Consider the following 12,836-nt stretch of genomic DNA (forward strand, 5'->3'; position numbering starts at 1 on the left):
TCCTCATGGTTACGCGATCAAAATGTTGATGTTTGGCAACAGATTCGTATTTCTGATGATAGTTTGAAATGGTGACAGTATAAATTATTGCTGGTGTAATACTTAACAATGGTTTTTAAGGATTTCTTTTATTTATAGAATACCTTTTTTATTATTTTGGGGGGATTTTTACTTTTAAATTGTTTATAAAATGTATTTACTACAAGAAATGTTCCTTTTTGCAAATGTGATCTTTGCAAATCTTTGTGATGCAATATGTTCAGACCAGGTTTATGTGTCTCAAAGTGGCTGCTATTCTATGGGCAGGCCAGGTTGGTGCAAGGCAGCTTTGCCAGATTTGGTGTGTTTCACCCTCATTGAATTTTATATCGTATAAAGAATGGAAGGAGGAAGGAAGAGAAAAAAGGAGGAAGGGAGTGAGTGAGGAAAGAAGAGGATGGAAGGAGGGAGGAAGGAAGGAAGAGAGGGAAAGAGCAGAAGACAGATAAGGTGAAGGTAGATCAGCAAGAGGAATGAAGGAAGAAGTGAGGAGTCTCGAGGAGGGGGAAAACATTTAGTGACCAAAGTTACAATGGCATTGAAAAAAGTGACTGATGACCATTTTTCACACTTAGCGACCGTTGCGACCATTTTTCACACTTAGCGACCGTTGCGACCATTTTTCACACTTAGCGACCGTTGCAGCATCCTCATGGTCACGTGATCAAAATTTTGTTTGGCAACAGATTCGTATTTATGCTGGTTTCAGTGTCCTGGGGTGACCTTTTGACAAAAAAAAATTTTTTTTAATCAAGCCCCCCCCCCCCCCCCCCGGTAAAGGGTGTCCCTCTTTTCCAATCTGAAAATCTGGTCACCTTAATCTTATGGGACTTAGGAAGTGTGCCTTTTCTATGGCAGCCTCTGTCTAGAAGTTCCCCATCTCCTTAGACTTCTGAAAAGCACTTAAGACCTAGGTTTTCCACCAACTGCTGAGATTGGCATGGAATGAACTTGTTATGCGATGCATGAGAAAATTTAGTTGTAGCACCTAGCCTTTTTTGTTTTAATTCCATGTTTATACATTGTTTTTATTTTTGGGTTGTGAACTGCCCAAAGTTTGGTTTAAAATGGGTGACCATAACAATGTTTTACATAAGTAAATAAATGAATATTTTCCTTATAGGGGCAGCAAATTTTTGAAAAATTGGAAGAACTGTTGTCTCAAAATATTGAAATCAAATTAGTGAGTGATATTCTTCACAAGAAGTCCAAATTATTAAATGACTTGGAAAAAAAGGGTAAGGGCATGAACTTTGTTTTGTCTTATTATAATGATAAAGCTATATTGCTTACATCATACATATGGGGTGTTGATGTGGTATGCAAAACCATTGCTGGATTATGCCTTGTAAAGTCAAGCATTTTTGATTTTCATTTAGTTCTGTGGAAAAGTTGAACACGATTTAAGTATTTGTATTTGTGTATATGGTTTCACTCCCTGATGGGTTCTGGCAGGGACTACTACCGGTTCACTTGTGGGCGGGCACTTGATGTGTGTTGCACGCACATGCGTACTGCAATAAAAATTGCTCTGCGCAACCACATAAGCAAAAAACAAGATGGTGGCGCCATAGGCACCATCAGGAAAACCGGTTTGGGGGTGTGGCAGGCCTGGGTCACTGCTGGTTCCAGCAGTGACCCAGGCTGCCAAACCACCAGCGGTTTAACCGAACGGTCCGAACTGGTAGAAACCCACCACTGGTTTCACTTTGATCAAATTATGGCAATCCATATTAAAACAGAAAGCAGTGTTGTTAGATCTATAAATCTTCAAAATGATGCTGATAGTAAACAAATAACAAACTTATGAATGTGCTCAATTTTTTTCTGCAATATCACAAATTCCCTAATTGGGCATCAGGCATATATGACAGCTACTGGTATATACTTTCATGGTGGTAGAGTGAAATCTGTCTCTCTGTGTTACTTAATTTTGAATCATCATGATTTTAAAACAGAGCACAATGAAGTCAAATGGAAATATACTTTACAAACCATATATTTTAATATGGCACATTCTGAGAGGAGACATTCATAATACAATTTTGTATTAATAAGCTTTAAACAAATAATTGAAATTTATCTCTCTGCATATTGGAAAATAAAAGTCTATTAGTATGATGAGAGATCCTGAACATTTTTCTGTCCAAGTGATACAGCAATTTAGTAATATATAAGTCGTACAAAATGTATAAATAAAATGTAACTGTTTATTACAAAATCCAAATATAGTTTTTAATCCATTATATAGATTTCAGATTTTTTTTGCCAATTTTATACCTAAGCTGATGAAATGTTCAACTTTACTAAAATATTTGTTTTATGGACTATAATATTTATTTGTTTCAGTTCTGTCAAAGAATAAATTTTCATGTTGTAATTGATGTATAATGAAATAAAATTGGATATTCAACATTTACAATAAAATGTAACTATTTTATTGGTAAAGTGTTTATACAGTACTGAAGACCTAGAAGATTGTAGTGTTTAACAAACCAGTTTTTTTCTGAAATAAAAACATTTTGAGCCAAACAAATCAAAGCTATACATTTATTTTCTTTAACGAAAAAGTATTTCAATTGCATTAATATTAAATTTAGAAACTACATAAAAATCCTGATAGGTACAATTAATCCTGGCACTATGTGCATTTACATTTAAGAGCATTATTTGCATGAATGTGGCATATGACAAAGTTAAGAAGTTAGCCAAATGGTGTGGTTTTTTAAGTTAGATCCAAATCTAGTGGTTCTTATATTCTACTGGTCAGTCTGTCTGCTTGTAGTGGCAATCAGTTAAAAATAAATAGTCTTGTATTGCTGGTGTGATAAAGGATACATGTCATATATGATAACTAAATAATATAACTACATTACTAAATAAATAGTTTTAAAAAATCAAAAATTGAAACCCTAACTTTTCTTTTGTCCCATGTATTTTATTTTACAATATTTTACCATTACTATTTTACAATTGCTATTTGAACAAATATAATTTCTTTAAAATACAAAACTAGCAAGGAGGCCATTGATAGTACGTGCCGAAATTATAATCTGTTTTATGGAAAAGCTTTCAGAATGGTAATGTTTATTAATAGGAAAATAATATGTAAGCAGTTTAAAATTTCCATAATTTTAAATCAGGTGCAGATTTCTCCTTCTAATAACCTATCTCTGTACTTCATACTGCATTTACAGAAATGCAGAACTACTGCAGTTATATCTCTATATCCTATCCTTGTTACTATTTTAATAGGGTTTTTATGCTTTTATGTAACTCATAATTTACTCTCATTTACTATGTCCATGCCAGGCACTAAAAGGGTCTACTGTGTTACCTAGTGAAGATAAACATTCATCAACATTCAACTCACCAATACTTTAAACCATTATCGTGTCAACATTCAATTATTCAAGATGCTCTATGGGAATGTAAGCTAATTTTTATACATAGTTTCATTAACCAAATATTACAGGGAGAAAAACAAGTTCAAGGCTTTTATTGTTAGCAAATATTCTGAAGCCTAAGGTTAGATGCACTGCATCTATTTGGGAGGTGGGAGGTAAAAGTTTTTTTTTTAAAAAAAACACTCCCATTCTGGAACTTCTTTGAATTCACATCAAAATCAGGCTCATTTTCTCATTCACTTTGCAGGGAGGTGTGAAACCAGATGCTGTGATGAGATGGCCAACAGAATGGTGGTAAGTTATCCTAGAATGAGAAAATAATGTGGCAATTTAGACATGCATAAATTAAAGAAAAAGAAATTTGGAAAAGAAAAATTGGAAAGTCTCCCTTAAATTCCCATGGAGCTTCTATATTTGAATGTTGACGCTTGTGGATTCGGTGTGATCCAGTAAATTGCATTTGTACTTGGATGTAAACTTTGATTTTACTTCCAGGTCTTTCAAAGACTTGTTAGCTGATCTGGCGCCATTAATCTGCCATTCTGCATAAATGGGGAAAAAATTAAGTCCTATTCAAATGAACAGACAACCTGAAATCTATCTGAGTCTGCATTAGAGTAGTGGGCTTTTCACTTTATTTCATGCTGCTACTATACAAACATTTTCTCTATATTTTTACCAAGTGCCAGTAAGAGTATTTTAAAATTGCAGGTCCGCATGGTGAGTTCTTAAAAAAAAAAGTAAGACATATGGAATGTATGCCCCACAGATTCTGTTTCAAGCTTATCTCTATCTTGTTGTTCAATTGTATCTGAAATGGGGAAGGGTGACAGAGAAATTCCAAATTATAAAGCAAACCTATTCAAATGTATCATAGAATAACCTAAAATATGTATAGGATATTCTGTTAAATGTCTCATAACTTTGGGAAGCTATGACATCTATTGGACAAGGGATTTGCAGAACCAGACTTCCACACTTTAGGAGGTTATTCAGAAACACAGTAATGTGAGTAGGAACATTGTGTTAGAGAAAACTAATGATAAAAGTGAATAAAAGCAATAAATCATGGAAGTAAACTTGCCCCAGATTAAATGGAACTCTTAGAACAGGAAGTGTGTGTGATAATACCTATATAAGATTTAGGCATTTATGGAGAAATGCATAATGGAATACTTCTGGTGACATTACAGATATGTTAGTTGGGAATGTCAGTGTCTGTGTAGAATACTTTTGTATGCAGAAGATGCCCAAACAAATTGCAGCAAATTTAAGATAGATTATATGAGACAATGGAGAGAATGGCCCAGAGGTAATGCTTCAGATAATAAATTGCATCTGACAGGAAAATGGAGTGACTCACTGTATATGTTATGTATAAATGTGAAGAGTTAAAGCAAGTAGATGAATTTATGTACCTTAAGACAGTCTTTATTCAAGATTAGAAGATGAATAGATAAGGTTTTAAGACATGCAGATGCTGGTAGAAAACAAAGGATAGTTAAACAGTCTGTTGTAAGGTATCTGTATTAAGGTATAGTGAATTATAGTATAAACTAGATATTATAATACTTCTTGTACATGTCTTATGTCATGCCCAGTGGTGGGTTTCCAAATTTTTTACTACCAGCCCGCTCGCACGTGACGCTTCTGGGTGGTGCCTCCTGCCGCTGCTACTACCAGTTCAGCCAAAGTAGGAGCGTCCTAGTTCGTGCTCCATTTCTGCAGTGTGAAAATTCTGCCAAAGGGAATAGAATGATGTATATGTGTTTATCAGAGGTGGGGAATCACCATAAAGGATGAAGGGAAAACAAAAAATCTGCCATGCAAATGTTAAGTCTAAACTGGGAAGTATATTATATGTGTGTGAGAGAAAAATATATTAGACAGCTTTAATTCTCAATAGGATGTGCCATATTCGTCTTTGAGCATAAATACTTGCAAAATGCTTATTGATTATGTGACAGTGTAATGAGGTAGATAAAGAAAAGATATAGAAAACATTAATTTTCTTATGATTATAGAGATATACTGTGGTGCTGGGAAGTAGGTCAATATTAGAAAATGTTAAGCTGCTAATACTCAAATATATGAACAATGTAAATTGATCTGTATGAATAGTTTAGGAGAGATATAGTATCTACTATATTTAAAAAAATGGATTTCGCTATGGAGCTATTAAATAAATCCAAACCATTGGAACACTTTCTTCAACCATGGTACCTGATAATTTATGGCTTGTTGTATACCAATCACTTTTTTGGTTAATAGCAATTAATTTTTGGTTAATAGCAATTAATTTTGGGTTAATAGCAATTATTACAAAAATATAATTAATTAAGGCAGGAAGTAGTAATTCCCCTTCAAAACTGAAGCAGTCTCAGAAAGTGAAGACTATTGGGAAATGAGTCCCCAAAAAAGTCTTTGCTGGGAAAGAGATATAAATCTGTTTATACTTCTGAAGCTTTCAGTATGTCTGTCAGTTCTAGCTATATATATATATATATATATATATATATATATATATATACATACATATATATATGTATGTATGTATGTATGTATGTATGTGTGTATATATATATATATGTATATATATATATATATATGTATATATATATATATATATATATATATATATATATATATATATATATATATATATACACACACACACACACACACACACACACACACACACACACACACACACATACACATATAAATATTCGGTTTCTGCCTGGATGGTCTCTTGTGACGAGCCGAAGGACAGAGAATGGAAGTAGTGATCTTCCTCCCATATTTGGGCATACCGGGGGTTGTAAAAATCTAATAGATACCTTTCACCCTGGCTTCGCTGATAACAGATAAGAGCCTGTGGCCTAATGGCTAAGATATCTGCCTAGTATGTAATATAGCCCAGGTTCAAATCCCAGTAAGGGTATGGCTAGCTGATGAGAGCTAAATAACCCCCGGTATGCCCAAATATGGGAGGAAGATCACTACTTCCATTCTCTGTCCTTCGGCTCGTCACAAGAGACCATCCAGACAGAAACCCAATATTTTTACTGTTGCCTTTTGTTACATTTGTTGTATTTGTGCTGATAAATAAATAAAGAGAGACTAGTATAGATCATACTAGTCTCCCTTTATTTATTTATCAGCACAAATACAACATATACATATATATATACACACACACACACACACACACACAGAGTGGCTGTTTGCCAATATTTAATGAATGCAATAACCAGTCCTTTGGCTGAAGGCCCAGGCAAATTCACGTTCAAGATAATCGGTTGACAGCAACCCAGAAGCTCCAAGAAAGCAACTCAGATAATTCTACAAGACACAACTAGAATGCAGATTTCTTCAATAAGAGTTCGAATGGATGTTTCCTGCAAATGTCCCCTCCCAATGCCCTTCCTTATAAACCCTCGGGAGGGGCTCGGGCACAACCACCGGTGCGTAATTATCGTCTATGAGACTGCCTACGGAGTTGCTGCTTCCGTTTCTCAGCTCGACGCACTTTAGCATCAGGGAAAAACTGCCTTAGATCCTCTCCACTGCTCCAAGCCTCAGGCGCCTCTTGGTGGCCAACCAGCCTCTCTGGTTCCTGCTCCGAGTCTGAACCCTGCCGAGGGTCTTCTTCATCTTCCATGGCAGACTCATATGGTTCCTCACTATCGGAGTCCATCAGCAGCTCAACCAGATCCTGCTGGGCATGTGTGTGTGTGTGTGTGTGTGTGTGTGTGTGTGTGTGTGTGTATGCATGCATGCATGCATGCATGCATGTATGTATGTATGTTGTGGCCCAGCAGGATCTGGTTGAGCTGCTGATGGACTCGGATATATTATTAGAATTTGTCAAATAAAAATGAGAACAAGAATAAAAGAAAAATACAATGACAGGGACGATAAGCATGTTATTGTACTTATGCATGCCCCCTCTACAGTTGATAGAGGAAGTCTCTTAGTTCCTTGTGTTTACACAATGAGGTTCTGGTCTGTCACATGAACAGATATAGTGCATGAAATTATTAAATGAGGCCATCCAGGATCTAGAGCGGTGTATTATATAGAAGATCTATATATAATAAAACTTCCTGTGCAGAATTTTACACTGGGAGGGCTTCATGAAAACCGGATTCCTGTGCTAATAAAATCCGAGATTATATTGGAGCTTTAGTGTGTTCAATGTATCAGGTGAAGGCCTCTTTCCTATAGGTAACACTACTACTGTATTCTGATATTTAGAAGAGGACAAATGGCATGTGTGCAGCTTCCATATTGACTTTATAGAATTATAATATATTTAAAAGGCTTATTTCTCAGCTTAGTGTTAAATTTTGTTAAATTGGATGAGGACTAGTTATGGTGAGTGCAATGCAAAACAAGTAGACTTTGCAACTAAGTGATATAAATACTCAGAAAAACAGCAACAATCATGTCTACACACACACACACACACACACACACAGACACACACAAACATCATACACATATAAGAATTTATGAAATACCTGTAGTGCAAAAAAGAAAATTCTAGAGTTAATTTGTGTGTTGGGTTAAGTAATTACACCTTTTTGACTTGACCATTAGACTACAACAGTAGTTCCCAAACTTGGCAACTTTAAGACTTGTGGACTTCAACTCCCAGAGTTCTCCAGCCAGAAGAGCTAGCTGGAGAATTCTGGGAGTTGAAGTCCACAAGTCTTAAAGTTGCCAAGTTTGGGAACCACTGGACTATAAGAAGAATTAACGAGAAAAAGAAAAAATACTGAATATGTACTTCATAATAATATATATGTTATTATAAGCAGTGACCTCCTGAAACATGCATTATATGTCAATAGAAATATAATGAAAAAGAACAGTGATTATGTGAAACAGTAAAAAATACTGAAACCAAATATGAAATGGTATAGAATTTCCTGCCTGAGCAGGGGGTTAGACTAGAAGATCTCCAAGGCTTGGTTCCATTTTGAAAATGTAGTGTTTTGTATTTGTGTGTGTATAGAAAAGGGGAAAAAGAGTTAGAGCGGGAAAGAATTATTCCAAGCTATTACTAAATGAGAAAGCAGTGAGGAGAGACAGAGCAGTGGGTTTTCTTTAAATAGAATGTATTACTAGAAATTAAATTATTTTAAATATCATAGTCTTGGATAACATAAAAATAATTTTCAGTTTAAAAATTGGATGAGTAATAAAATAGCTTTATGTTGTTAATATGAGTATTCTATTTTTATGCTTAACCTATTTGAGTGCAAAGATTTTGCATTAATGGAATTTCTGGAACATCTCCAGGCCTTTGACAAAAATGCTAAAAGGGAAGCTTAAAATGTCTGGAGATATGATCTTTGAGCCATTGGAACACATCCAAATAAAAAGGTTCTTCTTATTGTGGTTAATCTCTTTTTGAAATAATGTGTCTCCTAAAAAACAATGAATTCCTTTTCTCTGAGAACTAATTAAAATATATCACTTTCTTTCTTCAGAAAGTTCCTTTGAATTGGTGATACACAACTAACAATTAAATATAATTTGGGATCAAATTATACTAAGTATACAAACTTTACTGTATTGAATTATTTGTTTCTTGTGGGATAAATAATACATTAAAAAGAAAGTAATACTTTTACACCTCACAAAGTTTTCATTCTGATTTAATTTTTCTTTTTATTACAACTAAGGCCAGGTATGGGCTGTCTGTGATCCCCAGCCACATTTTATTTTGGCCCCCAGTGAGGCCAAAATAAGGAAATAATTCACTAAACCTTTATAAATCTTAATCCTCTTTAATATTTCAAAATGAGCACCAGAAGCTCTATCAGCGTATCAAAAGTTACAATTATCAATTAGTTGCACACACAAAGCAGTTTCATTATCATACTTTGAGTCAGTTTTCTAGAAACCACATTTACAATATACCATACCTCAACAGCATCAATGTGTATTCTTAAAACAATCCCAAGTAGGTGTTGGTATCTTGTATGCAGGGGTGGGATTGAAAAATGTTAGCAACCGGTTCTCTGCCTGGTTGCTGGGCATGGCCTCGGTCGATGGACGTGGCCTAAGTGGGAGGGAAGTTTTCAACCTCCCCAAGCTCTGGAGGCTTTCCTCGAGTCTCCAGCAGGGTGAAAATGGCCTCCCCTGGCCTCCGGAGGCTCTCTGAAGACCAGAAACAAGCCTGTTTCTGGACTTCTAGAACTTCCCAGAGGCCCGTTTTTCACCCTCCCATAGCCTCCTTGCAGGGTACTTACCTGGCATGATGAATGGGCTGCATAGAGACTCCTGCGAGCAGAGGGGCAGGGTGGGGGGGGCCAGCCAGTCCTTGCAACTACTGGTTCAGCGAACCAGATGTAAAATTAACATCCAGGTTGCCCGAACTGGTCCAAACCGGCTGAATCCCAACCCTGCTTGTATGTAGATTGTGGTTGGCAAGAAATAGGCAATTATTTTTGGCTTGCTTGTTGATTGTCTTTAGAGATCCTAGCTAGCACAGATGGGCATACACACGGATGAGATAAACCTATCTTTACTTTGAACAAGAAATGCTGTAGGTGGCATGGATAGTAACCAGTATATGAATTGTTTATCTTACTAAGAAAGATTATTATTGGCTGGTCAATATTTGGGTGTCTGTTTGGGGACAATCCTGGTGCAGAAGATTCCAACATGGAATGCAGAATCATGATCAACAAAGAAATGAAAAAGAAAGATACTTTGGATGTCTGAAGGGGAAATCATTGTCGGGCTGTTTTGTGAATAATTATTTGGATGATACAAGCCTGAAGTAACATACTGAATTATTTCTGTTACATGTGCTTTTATTAAAATCACTGCTATGAGATGGTATGCTGTATAAATTGTTTAAATAAATAAATACATAGACAAATGTATTTCAGTACTGTCCCAAGGTGATTTTTCAAGAAGTAACAGCACTTTCTGGTTTTTCTTTGAAGACATTTCACTTCTCATCCAAGTAGCTTCTTCAGCTCCATAGACATTTCGGCACCATGTTGAAACTCTGACCCCTCAGCTACATCTTTCTAGCCTTCTTCCTGTACTTCTGGTATGGCTAGCTGCTGAGAGCTAAATAGCTTGAAATAGATCTATACCAGTCTCCCTTTATTTGTCAGTAAAATATAAATTCAACACAAAAAATAGTTTGTCATGAAAGTGACTACCTGTGAAGGCTTCTGGACTGAGCCTGAAAGGCGAAAGTGGAAGCAGTATGCTCCGTCCCATATTTGGGTAGAACAGGTTGACCGGATAGACCGGTTTCACCAGAAAACACTTAATCTCCCCTCTGGTATAGCTGACAAAGTGAGGAAAGCCCATGGCTTAGAGGTTAATACATCTATCTAATATGCAAGTAGCCTGAGTTCGAACCCCAGAAAGGGTGTGGCTAGCTGATGAGAGCTAAATAGATTTAAATAGATCTATACTAGTCTCTCTTTATTTCTTTGTGCGTAAAATATAAATCCAACATCCTGGCAGTTTTACTAAAGTAGTATCTTGTTAACTCTTCAGCCAGTTGCTTTACTCTTGAATACTTTCACAAGAAATAAACAGCTATTCTTTAGCAAAGAAAGGTGACAGGATGTGATTTTCTGATTCCCCTTCCCCTTTTTTTTCTTGCCTCCATTTAAGCTTTTTCTATCCCAAGTTCTAAGATAAATTATACAGGAGTGTTTGCCATTGCAGTGCAATCACTAGTGTTTTTCTCTAGTTTTCCCACCTCTCCAATCCCATCCCTTCTAGATGACCTCTGTTTCTCATCACTAAGTTGAACAAGAGGACAGGATGGTGTGGGAATTTAGGTTCCTCCTCCACTTGCACACAAACCTTTTTAGATTAATGTCACCATTGTGTCACAGGTATCTTCTCTCCTTGCCACCACTAATCATCAGGTTGCTGGGTTGCTACAGCTTCTTTACAACTGAGCGTCTTAGCATTTTCTTTTGAAAGCTATATATCTGCAAGCCGGAATAATAGCACAGTTACGATTCTTCTGTCAACTCCACTCGCTGCTGGCCAAAATAACCAGTCAGTTTCCTTTAACATCTTTTAGCTGCTCTGCTGGCTTCCTTTCATGTGGAAGATCTGTCTGAATCAGCTACAGCCTCAATGATCAGCCCAGTTCATCTCTCTGGAGCTTTTAATTCTTTCTCTCTCTGGGACTGGGTTATCTTAAATGAAGCCACCAGACAGCAATCCATGGATACAATAAAAGCAGAAAAATAACTACATTTTGCTGCTCTAATTGTAATACTATCACTGTTAATAAAGGCTGTTAGCAGTGTTTCAACAGGTTCATTTCTCATCATCTAGTAGCACTCTTCGGTGTCTCAGCCTAGAGAAAGCAATTGGTTAAGGGACAAAAGAGGTGACACCCGGAACATTCGTTATGGCTGCATGACAAAAATGCTGCATTTGATTCCAGCTGGGTTGCTTATGGCCATCAAGCCACAATTGCTCCATTTTGATTTGGTAGACATACTTCCCTCCTTTAGAGGGATTTCAGGAACAATTGTGTTCCTCTAGTAGATAACATTCCATTATTCCATATTTTAAATAATGTTTTCTTCTATTAGTATATATTAAAAGTTCCAATCAAGTTGGCATTGACAATGCTTTGTGCAGTTGCTTATTTTTTTATTTGCATTGTGGCATTTTAAAAATATTTGAATATTAGGAATACTTTTTTTAGTTAAAATTTTCATTGAAAAGCTAGAAGTGTTTTCCTTTTCATGAATGACCAAAAACAAAACAAAAACTATGGGTTTATATTCATTTTAGAGAGAACATACATCATTTGCACTATGTCAGGCTTCTAAAAAAAACCTATCTTGTGCTACATCCTAAAACCTTTGATATAGCTTTTTTTTTTTCATTCTTTCTGTGTTTCGAATGTATTATAACTTTTTTCCATTTAGCCACTTTTTGTCAGGGTCTTCCAAGACCGTGCTTAGTGTGCAGTAGTATATTGTAGTATAGTAATGATATGATAAAGTATACTTTTGGATCAGTGGGGTCCTAGCTTTGTAAATTAAGATATTGAACAGTTATTCCATCTTTTTCTTCCTGGACAGCTTTTTTGTGGTAAGAAGAAAACAGAGGGAAAAGAGGTTAGAAGTTGAAGGATGCTATCTTTTGTAAAATTCAAAAAATGTGGCATTATTTTATGAGAAAAGCTTCATTTACAAGAATTCAAAGTGCTCTGTTTACCCTAGCATACTTTTCTTCCACCTGTCAGTCAATACATAATTACTAACTCAAGGCCATCGTCATAATCAAAATGAATACAATGAATTGAGAAACATTTTCTAGACACATTTTAATCTGTGAATGTCTGCAGATGGGTAATTACAATTCTATAAC

The 12,836-nt window shown here is 35.8% G+C and overlaps 1 protein-coding gene across 3 annotated transcripts in view; it reads left to right on the forward strand.

Annotated features, from left to right (window-relative positions):
• Window positions 1-12,836, forward strand: part of PLD5 (phospholipase D family member 5) — a 109,894-nt gene that overhangs the window by 56,852 nt on the left and 40,206 nt on the right. For all 3 annotated transcript variants that reach the window (XM_087718036.1, XM_087718035.1, XM_087718038.1), the window contains exon 4: window positions 1,163-1,277. In XM_087718036.1, the coding sequence (XP_087574162.1) occupies window positions 1,163-1,277 (115 nt within the window). The remainder of the gene's footprint in view (window positions 1-1,162; window positions 1,278-12,836) is intronic.

The sequence above is a fragment of the Thamnophis sirtalis genome, unplaced genomic scaffold (genome assembly GCF_051295495.1).
Source record: "Thamnophis sirtalis isolate CommonGarterSnake01/CBP01778 unplaced genomic scaffold, rThaSir2_p1.2 scaffold_6, whole genome shotgun sequence".
Taxonomy (NCBI): domain Eukaryota; kingdom Metazoa; phylum Chordata; class Lepidosauria; order Squamata; family Natricidae; genus Thamnophis; species Thamnophis sirtalis.